Source organism: Apus apus, chromosome 1 (genome assembly GCF_020740795.1).
Source record: "Apus apus isolate bApuApu2 chromosome 1, bApuApu2.pri.cur, whole genome shotgun sequence".
Classification (NCBI taxonomy): Eukaryota; Metazoa; Chordata; class Aves; order Apodiformes; family Apodidae; genus Apus; species Apus apus.
Genome location: NC_067282.1, coordinates 21,303,044 through 21,327,703, shown reverse-complemented (window position 1 = coordinate 21,327,703; position 24,660 = coordinate 21,303,044). Strand labels below are relative to the sequence as shown.

Genomic DNA, 24,660 nt, shown 5'->3' with positions numbered 1-24,660 from the left:
TAAAATGAAACACTTATGCTGACATAAGCAGAGGTCAGTGTATGTTCTGGCTGAAATTAAACCAATGTCCTCCTATTTCATGGCTATTTGTATTATTTATAAATGCATGAGATGTGTATCAAGAGGATGGCTAGGAAATAATCTCTTAAATGTGAAAGCTCTTTGGTCTCCTAGGATACGTATGCAGTAATAGTTGTAGAGTTATCCTTAAGGTTTTCCAACAGGCATCCTAGAAACCCTGGTAAACTTCCGGGTAGCATTTATAACCACCTTGCAAAAAAGGCTTCTCATTTTGTTGGACATTCTGCAGTGCATGCAGACTTCAAGTAATACAAGTCCTCCAGTTAAGACTTCTGTAAAAACAAATAGAGGTTATATTCTTCTAAAAACAGAATGAGAAACAGAAGATCATTCACCCATTTGTTTCTTCCTTTTACTAAATCTGTTGGCTTTCAAGAGTTTTTAGTGGAAAAACAAAAGTTAAGATCTCTAGTGTGTAGGTATTTTGAAATAACTGTATTCAATGTTTTCAAGTGGAAATGTTTGTCCTAGAAGAGTAAGTCCTGCTTTGCTGTTTTTCCAGGATTTGGGGAGGGGAAGGAGAGAGAGAAAAATGGGGGAGCAAGTGAGGTGACAGGTTTGGCTGTTGGGAGTTGTTTTTTTTAATTGAAGATTTAAAATCATTGGTGAGGTTCAGCAGTTTTGTTTGTGTGTTTTATAGCTAGTTCGTCACATGCATTGACCCCAGTTTGCAGGTAAATAGGAATCTCTGAGCCAAAGTGTCCTCTCAGTTTCATTCACAAGTCTGAAGGGGAGTCAGGATGGCAGTAGAGAATGTGCCTCTCCAGCCAGCCAGAGCCTCAGCAGATGAGCTGTTCTCCAAATCCAGCATACAAAAAAAAAATAAATAAATCCATCTTGTATTGCTTGTGGGAAAGTTGCAATGATTTATTTTCATATACTTAGTGGAAAAAGAAAAGCAGGACTCCTTGTAAACTCTTTTAGTATATATTTATTTCAATTTAGTAGTAGGGATTGGCTGAAACTACAGTAACGCAATGTGCTTTAACAACTAAATAAGTATCAGTTCAGAATTCAACTTTAGTGAAGCTTTGTGTTCAGTTAAACCGGTCTGTGTGGACAAGCAGTAAATCCAAGTTCATATATTTCCCATTTTGAAGTTCATAAAGGGAAATGTATGCAAATTACTCCTTTTAGCCAAATTACATTATATTATTGCAGTAATTTTCTAGTGTAACTTCTATGTTCTGTGAAGGTTTTTACCTTTTCCACCTTGAAACTGTTCAGCTAGGATTGTCGTTTCAGGACTCTTTCCTTTCCCTGAATGTTTTCTTTACATTCACTCAGCATGTGGAGGCAGACTGGTTGCCTGGGATTTTATTTATTGTTTCTCTGGTCTCATCCCATAACTGATAATAAGAGACAGTGTTGCTTATAGTTAAGTCTACTGCTTTTACAGTAAGATGTCTCCTTTGAATGAAAATCACATCATGTTCTTTAATGCACTTCTGGTTTTCAGATTGCACACAGAAGGGACAGGATGAAGGCTTTTAATGACCCTGTTTGCCCACTTCTTTGTTCATTAAATTGTAATGGTTAGATTTTTTACTCTCAAAGCCAGTAAAAATCAAGGCTGCTTTTTATTGCAATACTGAACAGATCTTTAGAGAGATGTGACATGTTTTTCTGATCCAAATGTCTACATCTAGCTGGAATCTAATAACCATAGATCAGACTAGGTTTTTTGTGTTTATTCCCTTGTACTTCTCCACATTACAAGCTTGATGCAAAAGGGAGCTGTCTCAGGATTAAATGCGTGTTCATTTTCTAGGTATTCCTTAGCTTTTTAGTGACTTTGCCAGGTGAGGGTGACTTGTGGCAGAGTCTCTTTGACTCATTGAACCCTGTTCCTGTGAATGGCTGGACTGCTCTGAACTTGATAGTAAAGTTGAGCCATTTCTTACAAGATTTAATGAACTGGCAGTTTGAGAGGAGCAGATTAGCTTGGAAATGTTATTTCCAAATGCTCCATCATATACCAGTGCCATTGCATTAAATTAACCTGGCCTTACCAGCACAGCTGCTACTGCTGCTGCTTCTGTGCAAAGGGTAAGCCAGTGTCTACAGGAGCATTGGACCTTGTGTAGCATTTCTGGGGTCTCATCATCTTGGTGCACAGCATTTGTCCCTTTTTATGAAAAAGAGATGTATCTCATGGGAACATGAGTCTTTATCTCATGGAGACAGCATTATCTTTTGGGTTCATTTGCACAGCTCCCAGTGGAGTAGGAGTGTTGTCTGTGATGGTTTCTGGCTCTTGGACAATATAGCAATTTAAAAAAAACCAAGGTTTATAAAGTTTAAAAAATGTTTCATCTAAGGATCTGGCATAAAACATGTGAAAGTATTTAGCATGGGCTAGGGGTGAAAAAAAAAGTATGGAAATAAATGAGAGTTTGAATTTTTTTATGTCTGTGAACCTAACCTAACTTGTTGAGAAGTGCTTGGTTTGGGAAAATGAGCATTGTGGTTAGGGAGTGCAAAAAAGATGGGCACTCCTGAGGCTGAATCGTCTGCGTCTTAAAGACCTTTTTCTGAAAGCAATGCTAATGAAGTAATATCCTTCAAAGCAAGACTGGTATTTTAAGAGCTAGCTCTTAAGGGTTGAATACATAGAATAAATGAGGAAGTGAAAATTGTATCAACCCCCACAGAATCTCAAATGCAAAATTTCAGCATGCTGAGAAGGGATTGGACAGGGAGGAGGAGGAGAAGGTTGGCTCATTCCCAATGTAGCATGCTTCTGTCAGCCTCTGTTGCTGGAGCCATTTTGACCACGGATACAGAAAAGTGGTGCCTGAAGTTAGGAACGTCCTACCTGGTGGGGCTCTTCAGTGCATCGCTCCTTTCCCACTCTCTTCCCAAAATGTGGTGAACCAGAATTCCCTACTAATGTGAGTAAATGTCTTCTATACGTTTTGCAAATTCATGAATAAGTATCTGAGAACAGAAATACATTTTTCTTTCATAAATCTTAGTCTTCATGTTTTTAACAACTCAGCTTTTGTTTGCTAGGCAAGCATAGCAATTGGAGCCCTGATGCCTCCCCACCCCACCAAACTTCTCCTGATCCTTCCCTCTGTTTGCTTGTAGGGCAAGTATCCATGTCTGAACACTTAGCCCTCTTGTGCTTTTCTTGGACAATTTTATTCTAGCTTATTTCTTTATAGTTATATAAATATATTATGTTCTATATAATGTCTGTGTATGGCTACCAGTTTGGGGTTTTACGTCGGTGCTACCAGTTATGTGTCTTTAGTGTAATTTTTTTTATTTTATTTAATTTGTACTACTCACTTAAAAGGTAATAATTTTCATTTGTCTGCCTCTGTTTAGGAAGCTTTTTGTTTTTAAACAAAGAGAACAAGACTACTGAGGAAAGCAGAGAGAAATGCTATAACAGCAGTTCAGCGCTCACTCCTCCACATTATTCATTCTGCAAGGGGAAGGTAGAAGATTGCTGCTTAATATTTGGGCCCTGTCACTCTTTTGATAACACACACCAGGACCTGTTGGCTTACTGTGTGTTACTATGCATCTTTGCTAAGATTTTCACTTGAATCTTTAAGGACTGCTTTTCAACAGTCCTACTGATGTAGTTTCTAAGAACACTCACAGGATTCAGGCGGGACACTTCAGCAGCCAAACTTTGCACCTCAGGCAGGTAAATAACTGTACTGTGAAAGCCTTCCTTTTTAATAGGTGCTGAAATTCTGATTTTTAAATATATACATATGTGTAGGTATTTTAACATTCAGTGAGCCAAACTAAAGTAAAGAAGTAAAGAAAGTAATTGAAATAAACAACTAGGGTTTTTATTCAACAAATTTTGTCTCCACACTTTCTTGGTGACTGTGGCATTATAAGGGCCAAAGCAGAAAGTACGTGATTCCTACATTTGGACTGAAAACAAATGCAGTGCTGTCTTTGCTTCCATATTCTTTGTCTCTGTCAAATTTGTATAACCAGACTTGACTTTACATAGTCAACTCATTGTCTGCTTCCCCCTCTGAATCCTGTCTGGAGGCCCCAGGTCAAGTACTAGTCTACTGTAAAGACCTGTTTACATACAAAATACCGAAATTATTTAAGGTAATATTTGTATATTTAAGACTACAACTTCTAGATCTAACAAGTTCCTGTTATGTAAAGTCTGATGATGAATGAAGCCATTTGTTTTCAGTGTCTTTGTACAGAATACATGTGTATGAGGTACAGTACACCTACATATAGAAGACAAAAGTCGAAGATCTGAATGTGAAGTTTTAATTTTTTGACAAGTGTCCTTCAAAACAATAGGAACGTGTTTTGTGTCAGGTGTCTGGCTCTGAAGAGAACCTTTTGACATGGATCAGAAGAAAAGTCCTCCTTGGAAATTAGGTGTAATTATGTTATGTACAGCGGCAAAGTGAAATGTGTACAGCAGAGTTAATAGGGAGAGGTGCAGTCATAGCCCTAAAGCATTAAGAATCCAAGAATTTCCTTTTATCCTGGAGTTAATTCAAGTGACAGCTAGCAGATAGCATGCTAACCAGGCACAGGCAGGGGCTGCTCAGGACGAGTGCCCTGCCTGCCAAGGGGTGGCTGGAGCTGGCACAGCTTTCCCGGCTGCCTGGTCACACTGGGCAACAGATCAGGTGAGATGGTTTCTCAGGTGAACTGGTCACTCTGCGTTTGGCACCCCTGCTCACGAGCAACCCATGTCTCTTGGCTAATATGGCCTGCAGGTAGGTAGCCTGAGTTAAACATAATTTTGACTGTGGACTCAAGAAGTTTTTTTTTTTCCTATTTTTTGAAGATTTCTGATGTGGTTATACTTGTTTTCTTTGATCAGGGAGAAAATAAGCCATTTTGAGGCTGGGCAGACTGGTTTAGGGGATTGCCTTTGCTCTTCAAGTGATAATTCTGAGCTGCCAGGGTGCTGTTTGGCAAGTTGAGGCTGGAGGCTGAAGGCACAAACCTGTCTAAACCGTCCCCTGCACTCTTTCTTCTCTACTTTCAGATTTCTTCCTCTGGGCATAGGTGGTCGTGGGTTCCTCACAGCTGATGAACACTTGGTCCTGCAAGGGACTGTACCTGCTTTCATGCAGAGCAGTGACAGCATATGGCTTGCCATTATCAGAGTCATCTCTAAAGCCTGTCCTCTTGGGTCCATCTCACACTTTTTTGTTAGCTTAGTAGGGATGGCTTAATTTTATTCATAGTGTGGCTGAGTTAAAGAACTGCTTAGTAACAGCATAGTTTACCTTTCAAAATAGCTTTCCACCATCACTCAGGTTGTGGTTGATGGGAGAAACAAGCTGTAACACGTGCTAGGTAGCATAAGCCTGAAGGAAGAGATGGGGCTGGTGTTACTCCCTGAAAATAGTTATTCCTGCAATGTAACTACCCATAAAGTTCTTTTATCCTTCTTTCTATCTCTTTACCCTTAGTTTCTCTGTCATCAAAGCCATGCTGTGATTAATCCAAGTGCTGTGTTATCTCCCTGAATTTTCTCCATGCACACCCATAGGGATGGGGATTGTTGTACAGAAGAGCTGAAAAAGAGAACATAGTTCCCCACTTCCTTCTTTTTCTTTGAATCGCTTCAGCTCGTTAAAATTTGAATTAATCAAATCAAATAGTTTCTGTGCATACCCGGGAACCAGCTACGTTTAATCTAGTTAAGTGTTTTCTGTTCATCCACAAAAGTCCCCATTTCAGAACAAAGTGGGCAGGGGAGGGCTTTCCAGAGGGTTTAGCATCTTGATGGACAGCTTTCTGCAGCCTTCATCTCTCCAAACAGAAAGGGTGGCACATATGGCAAGGGATGGTAGACAGATTGCACTGCAGAAAATAACCATGGCAGAGAAGCAAATGTTTTACTCTTTCTTACCTTTCTCTTTTGCTCCGTCAGTGAGAAGAAAGCCTTGCTAATTGTGTCCTTGTGGTGGATTTTTGACTGTTGGGTTATTTTTTTACTTCCACGGGATATAAAAGCCCACCTTTTACCACAGTGGTAATGAGATACTCTTTTCATTATGCTCTTTGCACTAGGAAGGAAATTTGTCTTTGGCTCTACCAGCAGGTAAGTGTGGGTTGTTTTCACTTTCATTTCACTTCGCTTCTTATTTATTTTTTTTTCACTGCTGCAAAATCCCAAAAGGGTTTTAGGAGCTTGAAGGAGGTTTTGAGGGCAATTTTTTTGTACACTCAGGCCTAAAAGTTGCAAACCTGCTTGGTTGTTGGGAGACCTGGGTGAATCTCAAGCCCCCAGGTCCTTGTCCCACTTCTGGGGGTTCCTGCAGTGGGGCAGCTTCTGAAACCAAGCAGAGTTAGCCCCCCAAAACAGGCTTTTCTTTTTTCACTGAGCAGAAAATTTAGTTTACCCACAGAAAATGGATCTTCTTGCAAATTGTAAAGGTGGCCACTGCCTCTCTTGTGAAACAGAATGTCAGAGAAGGGTAAATCTTTGTGAGTGAGGCTTCACGTAGAGCAGCAGTAGCTGCCGTGCTTGTGGAGGAGGGGGTACAAGGTCAGGTCCTTTCTCCTCGAGGGAAATTCAGGTTTCTTGCAGGCCAGGAGAGCAGCCTTGCCATACAAACCTGGGCAGCTCCCATTTAGCTTGCCCTGCACATTTTACCTCTTCCTTTTTCAGCGCACTTCTTGTTCAGTAGGAATATGCAAAGTTTAATCTGCAGGTGCATAGATGTGTCTTTGTTAAAGATTCATACTCTTGTCTTATTCTATTCTGAGATGATTTGTCAGATATAGCTCTGTATTTGCTATAAAGAATGGATATTTTGTTGCATAGACCTTTGTAGGGTCACAGTCCTGATCTTGCCTGTCTCATTTGAGACCAATTTGACTGAAGTAAAGCTATTTTAATCTCCTGGTCCCAAAATAGAAGCCATTCTGTTTGTGCTGTAGAAAATGGCTGCAGGATGATCTTCCTGTGTTTGAGCAAAACCTTCTGGCCACTTGTTTTATCTCCATCCTCCGCATCCTTCTCTTTCCTCCAGTCATCCCCTGATGCTGAGCATCCCTTAGTTTGAAGTGCTGGTTTTGGGAGGTGAGCATCATCCTTCTTCTCTGGTCAGATGGTCTTAAGCTTCCCCTTGGTTTCCCCTTTCTTTACATCTCCTCCTTCCCTGCTGAGATCATTGCTCAGACCCCCCCATACCTCCTCAAGCAGCCGTGGGTCAGAGGGGACAGTGCAGGCGCCTGTCCCTCCCGCCGGTCCCCCCTGCAGAGCGTCTCTCGCACACGCTGCTGTTCAGCAGGGGCCCTTGACATTGCGGCAGTAATTAAAGCCCATAGTCCCCTGTCGCCACGGAAACACAGCACTCCGCAAATAACGAACGCAACTTATGGTCCTATTAATTTTCCCAAACACTCCTTATTCACCAGGGTTAAGCAGGGTTTCATTCCACAATTTGGAAAAATGCCACTCTCCAGAAATACCCAGCAAGGGGAGCGCGTGTGCACAGCTTTTTTAGGATGTGGCGTATAAAAAAGCACACCCGAGGTGGGGAAGGAGAAGGTTCACCTGCAACCCACTGCCTTTACAGTGATGGTGCCATGTCAACACCTGGTATAGGGCTGACACCTTTGCTGGATGGGCATTGCTTTGATGGAGTGCAAAGGCAAGCACAGCGGCAAAGAAATGATCGGTGGAGAGATTGTTTAACTGTGAGCCCAGCCTTGCCCGGTTGTGGTTCAGTGGAACCAAGTCACTGTTCAGGCACAATTTTATTTAGTTTGAACATAAAAATTCCAGTCATTCTGCTGAACAGCTTAAAAAATCACAGAAGAGGGTTGCTCATTCATACAAATTCATACAATAATTGGCATGCGGTGACAGTGTGGCTGCAGCATTAGCCTAAATCTGTCCCAGTCTAAATGCTGTGCTCTGCCCATCTCTTGCGGGTTTGTTCCTGACTTCGAGCTGCCAGATGACATTTTTTTGACAACACTGTCAGGTCTTTGTGTTTTTAAAAGACGAAGAGTCATAACAGGATTACTTTCTCATAAACTTTGTCTAGAACTGAGTTGGGGTTTGAAGACAGTGCAGCCTTCAGATACCAGTATAATTAACATGGATATTGTAAAGTCAATACAAGTTGCTAGTTCTGCTTCACTTGTTTGCTGTATGGCTTTAATATTAAAGCAGAGATTGGATCTAATGAGCTAGGTCATGCTTACTGGAAAATGTGGAATAACACTTTTCCCCTCTAGTGCTGTGCATCAGCTATTTGTTCTCATCATGTTTTTTATTACAGTTTCTGCTGTCTTTTATTCTTCCACTCAAGCTAAGGTCTGCTTTAAAAACAGTTAGGAATCATCAGCCTGATTTCTGTGAAGGATGCTGGACTGGGAACTAAGAACTCATTTTTTTATCTCTTATGATGTAGTTTTAACAATGTAACCAATGTCTGGTTTCTCTCTCCTGGGGATTGTGTTGATCGACTACAGGCTACTAAGAGATCCTGTGCACAGCCCCAGCAATTGATCAAGGCAGAGGAATTTGAGAACCCCCAGATTTTTCCTAGCTAGCTTCAAGTGCCGTGGCCATGGAGAAAAGACTTCAGAAATCTTGTGACATTTTAAAATTAAGCCAGTCTTTCCTGAAATCCAGGATGATGACCATACTGTTGTTCAGAGTTACTGATCAATACATGTTATGTGTTCCCTTGCAAGTACAAATCTGACTGAACAGGAAGGGACTGCCTGAGTTTAGAGTCATATGAAACCTTTGCTGTAACTGTTATCATAGAATCATTGAATTTGGATTGGAAGGGATCTTAAAGATCTTCTAGTTCCAACCCCCCAGCATAAGCAGGGACACCTTACACTAGACAGGGTTGCTTGAAGTAACATCCAGCCTGACCTTGAACACTTCCAGGGGTGGGGCATCCACAACTTCTCTGAAACTACTTGCCATATTTAGAAATAGATTATTTAAATCTCTGACAGCATTAATTGCAAAATACATATCTCCATTCATTTCAATCTGAAACTAGTGTTAATTGTTTGTGACTTACGTAAAAAAAAAAAAGACAACCACAATAAAAGGGCTGAGTTATTACTACACTTCTGATTTGCTTGTGGAGTTTTTTTTGTTTTGTTTTGGGTTTGTTTTTTTTTAATAGTGCCCATTCAGACAGAAGGAGTAAATATTGTGAAATCTGATGTCAGTATAAAGCCTGACATCTTATGCTTTTGTAAAAATGTGTTAAGCTTCTCCAAAGAATGTTAGTTGAATCAATAAGTCAGAACTAGAGGAGGCCTAACAATAAGACTGTCTTTTTCAGTCTAAAATCATTCTCCTGCACACTCTACTTTAAATAAATAAATAAATAAATTTTACAGTTGGATGTCCAGACTTCCTCAGTTCCCAAGTGGATTGTGATTTAAAACTGAAAGCAGGGCACTACCTGCATTGCTCTATTGTTGTAATGAAGTCTTGGGAGAATTATTTCCTAGGGAATTACATGACTTGAATAACAGGCCTGACTGGCTCTCTTACCCTCTTTATGTTTTTTTTTGTAATTCTGACTACTTTCCTGCTTGCAGCTTCCTGAGCTGATACCGTTCTGTGGACCTGATGATCTGCAATGATAAGAGATACAGCAGATAATACAAGAGATGCATAAGGAGAGCTGAAGTAGGGTATTATAAATGGCAGTGCTCTGGTATTGTAGATTTCAGGGATATTGTGCTTTACATCAGTGAAATTTAGAGCCTGCCTGCCATCCCAGTTGTAGCCCAGGCAACAAATATTGTGTTTATGGGCTTTGTAAATCAGCTGATGTTTTGTACTGGGAACAGCCTGTGAAAGGTCTTGGAATTGATAATTAGGCAGCTCTGGTATATAATCAATACAAATCACGGTGACTGTTCTTCAGTCATGGAACAGGCTGGCCCCAAATGCAGCACAGCAGTCAAGGATGCAGGCAGCAGCACCAAAGTGAAGAAATCTCAGTGGGTTTAAGTTGTTGGGTTTTGGGTTCTGTTTTGGTTTTTTGGGGGGGTTTTGGTAGTGGGTTTGTTGTGTTTTCGTTTGGTTTTTTTGGGGGGTAGCAGTGGGTTATTGGGGTTTTTTGTTTGTTTTTGTTTGGTTTTTTGTTGTTGTTTGTTTGTTTGTTTTTTAATCTTTATGTTTTAATCAACTGTCTAGATCTCCTGCAGCTCTGCCAGCAGGCAGTGGAAGGGTGGCCATGTCAGCTGCAAAAGAGGTGGTGGGGTTAGTTTATATGGTATTTGTTGATGATTTAAGCTAACAGGGCACTGACAGTGCTGAGAAGTGGCTAGAGGCAATGTCAGCAGCCTGCAGAAACAGCTTGCCCTATAGACTTCAAAGTAATGCCAGAAGCCTTCAAGAAGGGGAATTCAGGATGGTCACTGTCATACGTCTGTATCTGAAGCTTCATAACTGCAGTGTGCAGAATGGTCTCCATGTGTTTCCAAAACCTTGCTGATGTGGACCTGCTCCTTTCTTGGGACCTGGGTTACTTGGAGGAGGAATAATCCCAATGGTAGTCAATAGTAGGAGTGGGTCTAGAATTTGGGCAAGACACTTAAAATGGCTTTTTCTCTCCATTCTGCATTTCCCTTTCCTCTGCCCTGCCTGATGGTGCTGCCAGAGCCCCCAGGTACAACAGGACGTGTGCCTCCTGTTCCTCTCCTAGTGCCCTAGGAAGCAAAATAATTTGGTAAAGTCACAAATCAGTGGAGTGTTTCTCTAGAACGTGTGTCTGGTTTATTGTGCGTTATGTAAAGGGCGACCATTAGACGGGTCTCATCCCTTCTGTTAATCCAGCAGCATGAAGGCAGAGCAGGAGAGCTGTGCTTGGAGCGTGAGGGCCCCGTGCATGGCTCTCCTGATCTGCTCTCCAATCTTGCAGCTCTTACATAATACGTTTTAGACTGTTTTTTGAGTAATCTCTTCTGGGGTCTCATTTTGCATTCTTAGTCTCCAGTAACAAAGAACCACTATGCTCTTCCCTCGTGAAATCCTTTCCAGAAGGTGCACATTATCTACTACGAGGCAGGGCAATGATGAGCATCAATTTCCACAGCAGAATAGAAGCCTGGATTACAAATTACTGTTTAATCCTTTTTGCGTCAAAGGATATAATAATCCTTGTAAAATGTGCTTTAAGTCTTGTGCTTGGCTGTGTGAGGTTAAGGGAGAAACACCAAAACAGAGATTCTCTTAAAAAGCAAGACATGGTGAACTGCATGTGCTCCACATGAGTTTCAGAATATATTTATGACTATGTTTCAGCAGCTAAAATTAAAGATGATGGGCTGGTACCTACACTAGCAGTTTTTATTTCTCCATATGCTTGCTACTACTCTGCTAGAATACAGTAAGTGTCTCTCAGGCGTCTTGCCTCTTGAATAGCAGTAAAGAATTTAAGACACAAAGTAGGCATTGCTTAAATTTGATTATTTTTTTTTTCCCCACTGATGAGAACATTTGCCAAAACTAACAAATTAGGAGGTCTCTTAAGAATGTGAGGAAACTTGATTTATTTTCTAAATCATCCTGTTACGAGTGTCAAGCAATGTGATTTTGTAAAGGAGAGAAGGGTAAATAAGGTTGGGAGGGGTAGGGATTTAGTGTTTGAAATTGCAGACTTATGGCTGCACAGTTTCCTGGCCAGGTAGCTATTTTAAGAGGGGCAAAGTTTAATAGCTTACAAAGTGTAGAAAATAAATCCCATGAGGACAGACCTACCATCCTTTGACTGACATGATTATCCTTACATTGAATATGCTGTAATTTTTTTAAATAAAAAGCAAAACAGATGAGTCATTTGGAACCAATAGCTTCATATGATTAGTTTATTCAATATTTTTATTACTGACCTTTGTACTAAATCGAATGTGGTGTATTGGATAGAGTCAGTCCCTCTTACTGTGTACCAATCCACAGAGAAGACTTGAAAGTAAGAGGTGACACATACGCAATATTACTAATGGCAGAGAATGGGGTAATCGGTCTGTTGCTTTCTTTTTAATGTGATATATTTAGACTTGTAATGTGGAATATTCTACATTAATAGTCAAAATCCAAAAAAATAAAGTAGGACCAGATTAAAATCATAATCTCATGTTAAAGAACACATTTAATTACTTAGTCATATAATCATTATTCCACAATAGGGTATTTTTTTTGTGCTAGCTGCTAATTGCATCCTTGTAGTGTGACATTGCATAATGTGGTGTCCTTACTTTCACAAACTGGTCATCTTGCAGGTGAAAGCTGTGCAGTGCAGCAGCTGTTATGAAGCCATAAAACGTTTATGCTGTAAAAGGAATTGTACTTGCAGGTGGTTTTTTTTGTTGCTGCTTTCTATGACAGCTTTACAGAAAACAGAAATATTCTTCTTAATCTATCTAGTTGCTATATTTTGGTAAACCCAGAAGTCAAAAGTTCGGACAAGGTCTTTCATAATTAATGCAAAATGAAAAATTTTTATTTATTTATTGCAGAGAATGAGACTTGTCTGAAGAGTGTAAGTCACCCTGGAAGAAGCAGCTTCTCTCTGAGCTTCACCTGAGCAAGCCCATCCTAGCAGGAGAAGGATCCATCAGCCTTCTTAGCTGTACAATGGGGACTACTGGAGATGACATGGCTTCTGTGGAGCAGAATGCCTCCTTGAACCCTCTGTGCTTTGAGTGTGGCCAGCAGCACTGGACAAGGGAGAACCACCTCTACAACTACCAGAATGAAGTGGACGATGACTTGGTCTGCCACATTTGCCTTCAGCCCTTGTTGCAGCCATTGGACACTCCTTGTGGACACACTTTCTGCTACAAGTGCCTAAGGAACTTTCTGCAGGAGAAGGATTTCTGCCCACTAGATCGAAAGAGACTGCATTTTAAACTCTGCAAAAAATCCAGCATTCTTGTTCATAAACTGTTAGACAAGCTATTTGTTTTGTGCCCCTTCTCTTCTGTGTGTCAGGAAGTCATGCAGCGATGTGACCTGGCAGCACATCTCAAAAACAGGTGAGCGGTGCAGGTGCTTGCATTGCATGCTCCTTACGTGCTTGGTAGGCCCCTTGTGTAGCAGTAGAAACTGGGCACAGGATGGGGGAGAGGGTTGTTGGTGGTTTTTAATTTTGCAATAGAATACCACAGGAAATGGTGAGTCTGTAACTGTGCACAGCTGGAGCCCTGAATCCTGTTTTGGACATCACACTTCAAGAATAGTGAGGAGCACTTAGAGTCCTGAGGAGAAAGACATGATTCATTCAAGGTTTTGAAAAACATGATTTAGCAGAAAAGGCTGAAGAAAACAGGGTTGTTTATGGTAGGGGAAAAAAGGCTGACAGAAGGGAAAAATAAGAGACATACAAACCACATATGCAAAGAGGAAGGAAATAGTGCAATAGGAATAAAGGAGATTTAGTTCAAATTTTAGGGAAAAAAGCTTTAGAATGGTCTAGCACTGGCACAGTTTACTTGAGGATGGTTGTGTATTCCCTGTTTTCAGAAGTGTTTCTGAAGATGTTAAACCAGCCTTTATCAGGAATGGTTACTGCAGAATGGATTCTGCTTCGAGGTAGGCAGGTGAATGGGTATCTCTTGAGACTCTTGCAAGGCCTGTTTTTCTCTGTGTTAAAAAAAAAATATCTGTTTACTGAACAAGTTGATGGTATGTCAAGTGCTGTATATTCTAGGATTGTTTTTTTATTTGTTTTGATTGCTTATAAAACACTTTCAACACCCTCTTAATTTGGTAGAAACTAATCACTTCACACTAGTGGGAAGTCTTGGTGCAGCTTTCATAAGTGATTTTGTGTCAGAGAGATACATTCCATATTCCTTGCACCTAAATGTTTAGGACCTTATTTTGAACCATTAATAATTTTATAGTTCTTCATAGTCTTTAGTCTCTTGTAGTTCTTTCTGCTTTATGCTGTCCTACCCAAACTATTTAAATGTTGAAAGGAGCCCATATTAGAAAGAGGGAAATAAGATTATTTATAAGGTCGGATCAGGTGATCCTTGAGGTCCCTTTCAACCTGGCATTCTATGATTATCAAATTCAGATAGAATTATACTTCATATAATGCAGACCAGTGCACTTTGTTCTTCCAGCAAAGGAGTTGCCTCTGTATCGTGTGTGCAGTACCCTGCTACATGATGTGTCATTCCTCTCTTCCATTTTTCTAATGGAAAAATGTTAAACCTGTTTTGAGGGGTACATTTGACTTCTTTTTTTTCCTCTATAGGTTGGAGAATATTTTCAGGAAATAAATATTTTTTTTTTTTAGGCATCAACTATTTTACTGCATGAATCATGAACAAAAACTTGGACAGGCCATTTATGTTAAAGCTAAAATAGGGTGAAATTAATGAGTCAGGGCTAAAAAAATATTATGCATATCTATACCCACTAACTTTAAACTGTTCAGATATTTAAGAAATTATAAGAGGAGCATAGTGAAGAATTACATAGATAAAAAAAAATTCAAAGGAAATGCATCTAACTTTGAAGGATCTAGTTCATGTGAATTGTATCTGCTAGCAGAAAATATTCCCTGTGTACAACCCAATGCTATTTGAAAACCTATGTTCATTATGCTGAAAGAGGTTTCAGAAAATTATGTAACTGTGCCTGCAAAAAAAGCATGAGAGCCAGAAGAATAAGCATTGCACATAACCATTGTACACAGACAAAGGGCACTAGTGAAATAACATTTCAATATGTGAGAGTTTCTGTCAGCAGCATTTGTAAAAACAAGCATATTGTCTGGCAACTCTGTGTGAAAATGGATGGTGCAAGTCCTAACTTTTCTGGTCTCCTTGGTCACCAGCTGCAATGAGATCTTTTTGTTTCCATGACTTCATACTTCATCATGGGCTTTGTTCTTACCTGCTTTGCTTTGTTTCAATTCAATACTTTTTTTTTTTTTTTTTTAAAGCAGCCAATGTAAACTTCAGCAGTTGCAAGTACCATGAGGATGTTTCATCATGGTTTGGTAGTCTTAACTGTGCCAGCTCTTTAGGCAGAAAGCCCTCCCCATTGGGATTGAAAACCCTGGCTCAGAGGGAGGAACACTGGTGGCTGCAGTGGGACAGAGAGTGTTTTCCTTTCCTATGTCTTTCCCCAGAAGGAGAGTGGTGTTAGCTGTGTGCAACACTGGTGGCCATCCAGATGGAAAGGTTTATTTGAGAGGTGCATGAATCTACCCCATGAATGTCATCCCAAGTCTAGGTCTTTGTGCCAGTTAGAGACTCTTGGAGACCATCTTGGGGTGCAGGGTGACATGGTGAAGGAGGTTGCTTGGCAGCCAGATGTTGTGCCTGTGTGTGCATGGGCAGGTGCTCTGCAGAGGAGGGGAAGAGAGCAGTGACTGCCTGCCTTGGAAGCAGCTGGTTCATCTGTGTATCTCTAGCATGCTCTCTTCCTTCTTCCCTCTATCCTGAAGGCTTCCAAGGACTTGGAGCTGGGGAGCACCTTGGGCGTGCAGGACATGCAGCAACCCAATGGACTGTGGTGGTCCAGGAGCTGTCTGGGTTTTGTTGCTCCTTGTACCCACAGCATGAATGGTGCCTATGTCAGGGAAGTATGGGGACTAATGAGGAGCCTTTTTCTCTTACTTCCATTTTTTTATTTCTCTATGTGGTTCCCATGTGGAGGTTAGGCTTGTTTCCACCAGGAAACTTAATTTCTGATCTATATGATGACTTGGGGGTGGTGAGACCACCTAACTTTTGGTTCAGTTAATCCTCGTATTAAGCTGACTAGATTTTAATAAAAGGCAAAATGTTAGCAAGATTCCTTCTACATATTTGGCTCATCTTCTGGTTTTGCATTGTCATTTCCCTCACCATATAAGTCAGTTTTCCTTGCTTGGCATCCCTTTGAGTAATATTAGGGCTGTTTATAACAGGTTCACACAATTTATTTGTCCATGGAACACTATTGTATGCTCACTTCAGGTATATATGAAAAATTCATTTACTTAATGCACAAGGTTGTTATGAAATCTGAATGAGCTGAGTCACTAGCTTTTCCTGTTTGTCGGCTGGAAAAAAGCTTTCAGTTGAAAAAAGCCGCTCATCTTCAATTCCCTCTGTTGTCTTGGGATGCTGATACACATTTTGAGTATATGGTGATTTACGGTTTTCAATTAAGCTTATTTGCAAACCTCTGAACACCTGTAAATAATCACTGCTGACATAAAGGATGGCACCAACTGCATAGTCTGAATTGTATCTTATATGGATTGGTGAATCCAGTAAAATTTTTACTACTGATCGTTAAATGTAGGAAAGAAATATAAAATTCAGTATTATTATTTTTCAGCATAGGTTAATATAAACCAGTCTCAGCAAGCCCTTACATGAGGTAGTATTTCTAAGAAATTCAGTATGGTTGGTTAGTTTTCACTGTCTGAAAACATTCACACTTGGGTTTTCCAGCATTGCTGTAATTGTCTCCATTTGAGCCTAAAAGCTGAAAGAAAATGTCACCGTATCCACCAGACATCTTGGAGTGTAAGGTTACTGCAGGCTTCTCCAGCAAGGAGATAAGAAGCAAAAGACACAAACTTGATTACTTCACGGTGACTAATTGCACTCCGTGATAGAACATTGCATAAAGAAAATGTTCTTGATTTATCAGTCCTTCAGTTTCATCACATTCACTGGGGAACTGTTTTTTAAAGTTAAAGGTAGTACACATAATCTCATTTAAAGCAAAAAAAAATACGAGTAGTGCTGAGTTGTACTGTTTTTCCCAGTTACTTGGTCTAGAAAATAGCTAATGCTTATTAAAGTAGATGCCAATTTCACTTCTAAATATCAAAGGTAATTAATCAGAAGGAAACTTGTCAAAAAATTACTTAACTTTTCTGTGTATTATTTTAATTTAGTTAATTCTTGTGGATTATTCAGACTTGTAAAAACTCCATTGTACAAAAATGTATTCTGAAATCTGTACAACTTTTTAGTACAAGGGTTAGATACTGCTTTTCTGTATTACTTTTGACTTGGGCTTCAATTTTCCCCTCCTGTATTCAGCCATGGTAGTTATTTTGGATGGAAACATTTTCCAAATTTTTGATGTTAAGACCAACGCTGAAGCCAATTTTATGTCAAGTTAGGTTTGAACTTTATATGGGATGGTATTTTGTGGAGCTGAAGAAATTATTGAGCTATTCACTGTGTGAGTCAACATGCTTAATATATGGATTTAGATTAACAAGTTCCAGAGCAACAATAGTTGTATAAATACAAACTTTTATAGTTCAAACTCTTGGCAATCCCAGTTGGTGTTTATGACAGTGCTACTGCGTCCTGTTCTTCCCCCCTGGCCCCATGTTAGCTCAAGCACCGTCCCTACCCTGCTTTTTTGTAGCTCAAAGAGAAATGAAGAGAATCTGTAGGATTTAACACTCTCTTGGCAGATCTTTTCTTAGACCTGAATCATGGATAGACAGCAGATTCACAGTTTCTCCATGCCCTATGGACTCTCTCCTTGCTGGAAAGGTGCAGGATCTTTCTGTGGTGGTTCTTTGCTTCAAAGCCACTCATCTCCCTGTAGGCTCCTTAGATCATTGGATATGAGAGAGAAATGTGCAACAAAAGCACTTTTTTTTTTTCTTTTTCCTGAGTCTTCTCTGATTCCCAGATCTTGATAACTCCTAGTGCCTCCTTTTCTTTGTTTTTATTTATTTTTGTTTGTTGTTTTTTTTTTAATTTTTTGTCTGACAAAAGAATAACCAAGACCCAAACACTTAACTTTCCAAAGCAGCACTGTGTTGTACTCCGAATTGCAGCTGTAAATCTTACCAGAATTACTGCTTTAGGTCACTTTTCTGGCAGAGTTTTACAAGCAACAGCAAAGACATTTGGGTTCCTTCTCTGCAGTCTTTGCTTGAATTCAGCTCCTGCTTGGAAAACAATTCAGTGCAACTGGTTTGAGGCAATTTGGTGTGTTTGCTTTTATCGACCATCTGGGCTGGGCAAAAGATGGTGACATAAGTTACAAAGAAATCTTTCTTTTCTGTAGTCAGTGAGCAAATGTGTTTTTGAGCCCCTACTGTTATTCCATGGAGTACTCTGTAAACTACGTCTTAATTTTGTATGAAAGCTCTTTTTATCTGCAGAGAGGGATTGCTGCTAGTGTTCCAAGAAGTCAACTTTTAAATGAGAAATCCAGCAGACTCAGCTGTAATAGAAAAAAAAACAAAAACAAACCAAAACCAGGAAACAAACCTTTCTTCTATGTCTGATATGGATTAAGAGAAGTTGAAGGTAAAAGTTATGCTTTGTCAGCATCCAGAATTCAGCAAAAGCTGGTGCTGAAGGAAGGAGAGGAGGGAGTCAATGAATATAAGCAGAAGCTTATTTGACATCCCAGGAGCAACTGCCCTTTGGGTTTCCCTATAAAATACATTGTTCAGTTGCTTTAGCTGGTTGTTTCAGTATCTCTGCTATTGATTCATGATTCATCTTGATTCATAGTGAGTTGTGATCAACAGTACAGAATCCAGTTGGAGACATGTGACTAGTGATGTTCCTCAGTGTTTAGTACTGGGCCCAGTCTTATTCAACATCTGCTAGAAAGCAGCCCCATGGAGAAGGACCTTGGGGTCCTAGTGAACAACAAGTTATCTGTGGGACAGCAATGTGCCCTTGTGACCAAGCGAGCCAATAGTATCCTGGGATGTATTAAGAACAGTGTGGCCAGCAGGTCCAGGGAGGTTCTCCTCTGTCTCTACGCTGCGTTTGTAAGACCACATCTGGAGTATTGTGTCCAGTTCTGGGCTCCCCAGTTCAAGAGGGACAGGGATATGCTGGAAAGAGTCCAACAGAGGCTTACAAGGATGATTAAGGGTCTGGAACATCTGTTATATGAGGAAAGGCTGAGAGACCTGGGGCTGTTTAGTCTTGAGAAGAGAAGACTGAGAGGGGACCTTATTAATGTCTATAAATATCTGAAGGGTGGATGTCAAGAATGGGCCAGTCTCTTTTCAGTGGTGCCCTGTGATAGGACGAGGGGAAACAGCACCTAGCTACAACACAGGAAGGTCCACCTCAAAATGAGGAAAAACTTCTTTACTGTGAGGGTGACAGAGCACTGGAACAGGCTGCCCAGAGAGGTTGTGGAGTCTCCTGCTCTGGAGACTTTCAAGACCCATCTGGACGCAGTCCTGTGTGATCTGTCCTAGGTTTCTTGCTGCAGCAGGGGGGTTGGACTTGATAATCTTCAGAGGTCCCTTCCAACCCCTATGATTCTGTGAAAGAAATTAAATAATTTCTGGATTCTAAAAAACATGCTTGCTTTTTTGCTAGCTCGTGGCCAAGATATTCTGGCATTGTAGGGTAGATATCGCTTCCTGTAAGACAAAGTTCAGTCTCACTTTCAGCCCTTATTTATGCAATTTTTTTTATGAGAATGGATTCCTGTACCTGTAAAAACAATCTTCAATTCTTGATTAGATCCTGGTATGCAAATCTGCATACTTCTTACAAGATTTAGTCCAAAATGCTCTTTATCCCAGGTATTTGGCAAAAACAGTATTAGCGGAGGTGTGCACCTTTAGAGATTTATTGGCACTTGTTAAATGTTACAACTGCTGTATGGTTTTGCTGTTTGTGAATAATACATTCCTACTGCCAATAAAAATATTTTTATGTTGCAAGTGGAAATGAAAAATCTCCTTATAGATGGGCTCAAATACCAATACTGGGCTCTGTGGCTTGGTAAGGTGGCATACCATGTTTAAAGACCAAGGAATTGGCATCCTGTGAATTAGTATCTCCCTCAGACAACTGCTTTCCTGGCAATGCAGATCCACTACACCAGGCTGAAAGTCATAGTGTGTTACTTCTGTTGGTTTTTGTTAGTGGGTTTTTTTTTTCCTTTTTTTGCCTTGTAGAGTGCTGCACAAAAGGGATTCAGCTGAGGCTGAGTAGGTGTGCTCAGGAGGTAGTTTACTTTTCTTGATATTAGTCTTTGAAATGGTAATTAAATATCACTGGCAAAAATAAACCTCAAATTTATTTATATTTCACATGATGCCACACACCTGCCAGGTGATGATGGGGGAAGGTGCTCTGGGAAGGGACATGGCTGGGGTTTGGAAGGCTTTGACAGGAATAGGACACTTCTAGGGGTGATTTTTATTCCATCCTGGTCTCATGCAGTTTAAAAAATAATAAATTTCCAAAGTGTGCTTTGCCATCTCCACCAGCTCCTTTGGGATCCACAAGCCTCGTGAACTGGCTAAGACTCAGCAGCACAGTATTTTGGTAGAAGATATCTAAGGAAGTATGAAGCTCACAGAAGTAGTCCAGTAAGGCTGGACTTGGGGGTGTTGAAGCATGGTCCTCTGACAGCATCACTTTTGAGCATTCACTTCTTTGCTGAAAATTACCTCTTCTATAGCAGAGTAGTTCAGGGAGACCAAGGAGGTGCAGCTTGGGCTGGCTTTGTCCTAAACTCTTGTAGATCAGTATGGGAAAGCATATCTGGCAGAGCTTCCCAGTAGACAGATTTCCTGTGCAAGAGTATTGCTGCAGGAGTGAGTGATGCTGGAGATCAGTCATTTTTATTTATTCATTTTTTTCCCCCTGTTGCCAGTGCTAAGTTTTGCAGGAATTTGAGGCTGACCCATCAAGTTAAGTTATTTTAGAAATTCTGAGGGAAGGGATTACATTTCTCCTTTTATTGGCCTTTTGGGATTCTTATTTTGAGGTTGGCATTATGAAGTGGTCAATGATAAAAACTTTCTGCTGAGTTTCACATGGAACTTGATGCCTTTGACCACTAGAATAAACTAAGACCAGCCATATGGAGGATAGCAAATGTCACTCCAGTCTACAAGAAGGGCAAGAAGGAGGACCCGGGTAACTATAGACCGGTCAGCCTCACCTCCATCCCTGGAAAGGTGATGGAACAACTTGTCCTTGGCACTACTTCTAGACATATCAAGGAGATGGGGGTCATCAAGAGCAGTCAACATGATTTTACCAAGGGTAAGTCATGTTTGACTAACCTCATAGCCTTCTATGAGGAAATTACTAGGTGGATAGATGATGGTAGAGCGGTGGATGTGGTCTATCTTGATTTCAGTAGAGCATTTGACACCGTCTCCCACAGCATCCTTGTAGATAAGTTGATCAAGTATGGGTTTGATGATCAGGCAGTGAGGTGGATCAAGAACTGGTTGAAAGGAAGAAGTCAGAGAGTTGTAGTCAATGGGGCAAAATCTAGTTGGAGGCCTGTGACTAGTGGAGTCCCTCAGGGGTCGGTACTGGGACCGGTGTTGTTCAACATCTTCATCAACGACCTGGATGAGGGTACAGAATGTACCCTCAGCAAGTTTGCTGATGACACCAAGCTGGGAGGAGTGGCTGACACACCAGAAGGCTGTGCTGCCATTCAGAGAGACTTAGACAGGCTGGAGACTTGGGCGGGGAAAAACCTGATGAAGTTCAACAAGGGCAAGTGTAGAGTTTTGCATTTGGGGAAGAAAAATGCCATGTACCAGTACAGGTTGGGGGCTGACCTGCTGGAGAGCAGTGTAGGTGAAAGGGATCTGGGGGTCCTGGTAGACAGGAGGATGACCATGAGCCAGCAATGTGCCCTTGTGACTAAGAAGGCCAATGGCATCCTGGGGTGTATTAGAAAGGGTGTGGTTAGTAGGTCAAGAGAGGTTCTCCTCCCCCTCTATTCTGCATTGGTGAGGCCGCATCTGGAGTATTGTGTCCAGTTCTGGGCCCCTCAGTTCAAGAAGGACAGGGAACTGCTTGAAAGAGTCCAGCGCAGAGCCACAAAGATGATTAAGGGAGTGGAACATCTCCCTTATGAGGAAAGGCTGAGGGAGCTGGGTCTCTTTAGTTTGGAGAAAAGGAGACTGAGGGGTGACCTCATCAATGTTTACAAATACGTAAAGGGTGAGTGTCAAGAAGATGGAGTTAAGCTTTTTTCAGTGATGACCAGTGATAGGACAAGGAGTAATGGATACAAATTGGAGCATAGGAGGTTTAAGGTGAATATCAGAAAAAATTTTTTTACTGTGAAAGTAACAGAGCACTGGAACAGGCTGCCCAAAGAGGTTGTGGAGTCTCCTTCACTGGAGACATTCAAAACCCGCCTGGACGCCTTCCTGTGTGATGTACTCTAGGTGACCCTGCTCTGGCGGGGGGGTTGGACTAGATGATCTTTCGAGGTCCCTTCCAACCCCTATGATTCTATGATATTTCTTAGCTGATCAGTTCCACTGTGCCAAAAATTTTATGTAATAAATATTACTTGAGCAAACCCAAGAAGTGGGGTTGTTTGTTTGTTTTTCATTAAAATCAGAAAAAGTTCTATTTGGAACCTTTCAAGTAATTTTCAGCTTTCGTGCTTGCACTTTGTTAACTTTGAAGAACATGGAGACCAAGAAGTCACCTTGGGGAATACCTCAAGAAATTATTTCTTAAATATGTTTTTTCATAATGTAAATAATCTCTGATTTATGTATATTTCACAGCACATTTGGGTTACCTTATGCTATTCTTCTAAACATACATACGATGATTTATATCTATATTTATATAGATATATAATTTTATGTATGTGTAACATTGCTGGGGGTCACAAAAGGTATACAGGTGTCTTTATCAACATTCTTTGGAGCTGAACACTTGGTTAACATTTCTTTAAAGACCCTCATGGCAAAACAGTCTAACCATGCAATTATCCCATCCCCTTCACAGAATGTCAGAACAGAGTTGTGTTTCTGAAAACATTCTGGTTTAACAAGTTAGGACACCAGTAGACTTCACTGGTCTTTTTCTCTTTTAACACATTTCTTCTCCTGTTGCAAAAATAAAGCCTTTTTTCCTTTACTGTAACAATCTGTCCAGTTCCCAAACAGAGAGTGCTTTCAAGGATACAGTTTCTTTTTTGTGACACTGCTCTAGTAGGAGCAGCTTTAGGTGGTCAGCAGTTCCAGAAGCAGGAACTTGAAGAAGGCCATTGAATACTCTAAGGAGGCAAATAACAGATGCTGGCAAAACTGTCACACAGGCAGATGAAAGATTGGTGTCCACATCCAGTTATCTGCACATAAATGTAAGACCATTTGATAAACAAAGGCTTTCCATGAATTTGCAAGATTGCAGCCCTTCTTTGCAATAAACTATTGTAGGTTTTTAAATGTAAGAAAAAAAAAATCATTGGAAAAAACCCCAGGAACACACAAAAATAAATTTACTGTGAGAAGAGCAAAATGCTGATGGAGCATTGTTACATGAGGGAAAGCAAAAAACCTGCACTTCTTGTGTGAAGTCAGGAAGAAAAAAGAGAGACAGGAGGACAATGAAACACAGTCTACAGGTTCAAGAAGAGATTATGAGTAAAGCTGTTACTTTTGCTAAATTTTTCATATGAATTCTAGACAAGCATACTTTTTTTTTCCCCAATATTTTAACTCTTTGCTGGCAGTGTAGCTAAAAAGTTCAGCTCTATTTCTTCCCCCAGAATGAGCCCAGGAAAATACGATGCTTCCTTCTCTCTTGGCTCACTAAGGTGCATGTAGATTGCTTCAGGGGGTTTCCAGATGTGTCTTTGAAGCGGGCTTCTTTTATGTGGAGTTTTATGCCAGTCCTGTTTAATGTTTTCAGCAAGGATATCTTCCAGAAATTGGAATGTACATAACACAGGAAGTCCACATTACACAGCACGTCTGGTTTATGGCCAAAAAACTATGCAGTAGAAGTTTTGTGAAGAAGGCCGTATTTTGGGGGGGTTCTGGCCACAAAAACAAATTTTGGCTTTGAAATCCAGCATACTTAAATTTTTTTATTATTAGATTAAAGCTGTGGCTTTGAAGAAGAGCTCCCTGGAAGTGTTCAAGGCCAGGCTGGATAAAGCTTTGAGCAAACTGATCTAGTGAAAGGTGTCCCTGCCCGTGGAAAGAGTTCAACTAGATGTACCTTCCAACACAAACCGTTCTATGGTTTTCTAAGACTGATTTTGTTTGATGGAGTACTTGGGCATTTTGTGCTACAAATGTTACTGCAGACTTGAAGCATGGTATCCATGTTTTCTTCACAGGTGTCCTGGCGCTTCTCACCGGAGGGTAGCTCTGGAGAGAAGGAAAACGAGCAGGCTGCAAGCAGAAGTGGAGGGAGAGAGTGGTCCTGGTGGGACGGAGCAGCCTGGCCGTGTGTCTCCGGATGCAGATCAGGGAGTAGTGCCAGCCGAGCAGAACTTCTCCTCACCTTCTCTTCCCTCATGGACAGATGAGCCCAGCATCGACAATCCATCTTTTGAAGAGAACACAGTGGCAGACAGTATGTCATCACTTGCACTCTCAAGTCCCTTTTATCAGATGTGGAAACATTTGTGGTGTCAGAGCTTGTCTCTTGCCAACTGTAAACGCGCGTCTTCATCTTCTGCTCTTTTCTCTTGCAATTCCTGGAAAAATATTAGTGGATTTCTGCTGAATGCAAGTATACAACTAGTTTAAGGTCACAGTTAGGAAGAAACATCTTGGAGTGTGTGCTGGATATCATGGTGCTGTGTCATCATTTATCATATCATATCATGGTGCAGTAATTCATGTTGATCTA

At 40.8% G+C, this 24,660-nt stretch overlaps 1 protein-coding gene across 7 annotated transcripts in view; it reads left to right on the top strand.

The window, feature by feature from the left end:
* The window catches only part of LNX2 (ligand of numb-protein X 2), a 62,305-nt gene that overhangs the window by 19,174 nt on the left and 18,471 nt on the right, over nucleotides 1-24,660 (top strand). For 5 of the 7 annotated variants that reach the window (XM_051634008.1, XM_051633998.1, XM_051633980.1 and 2 more), the window contains 2 exons: nucleotides 12,565-13,083; nucleotides 24,143-24,381. In XM_051634008.1, the coding sequence (XP_051489968.1) occupies nucleotides 12,683-13,083; nucleotides 24,143-24,381 (640 nt within the window). In that variant the 5' untranslated portion in view covers nucleotides 12,565-12,682. Of the gene's footprint in view, nucleotides 1-3,718; nucleotides 3,746-6,090; nucleotides 6,149-12,564; nucleotides 13,084-24,142; nucleotides 24,382-24,660 lie in introns of those variants that run through there. The other 2 variants (XM_051634026.1, XM_051634017.1) reach the window with 2 other exon arrangements.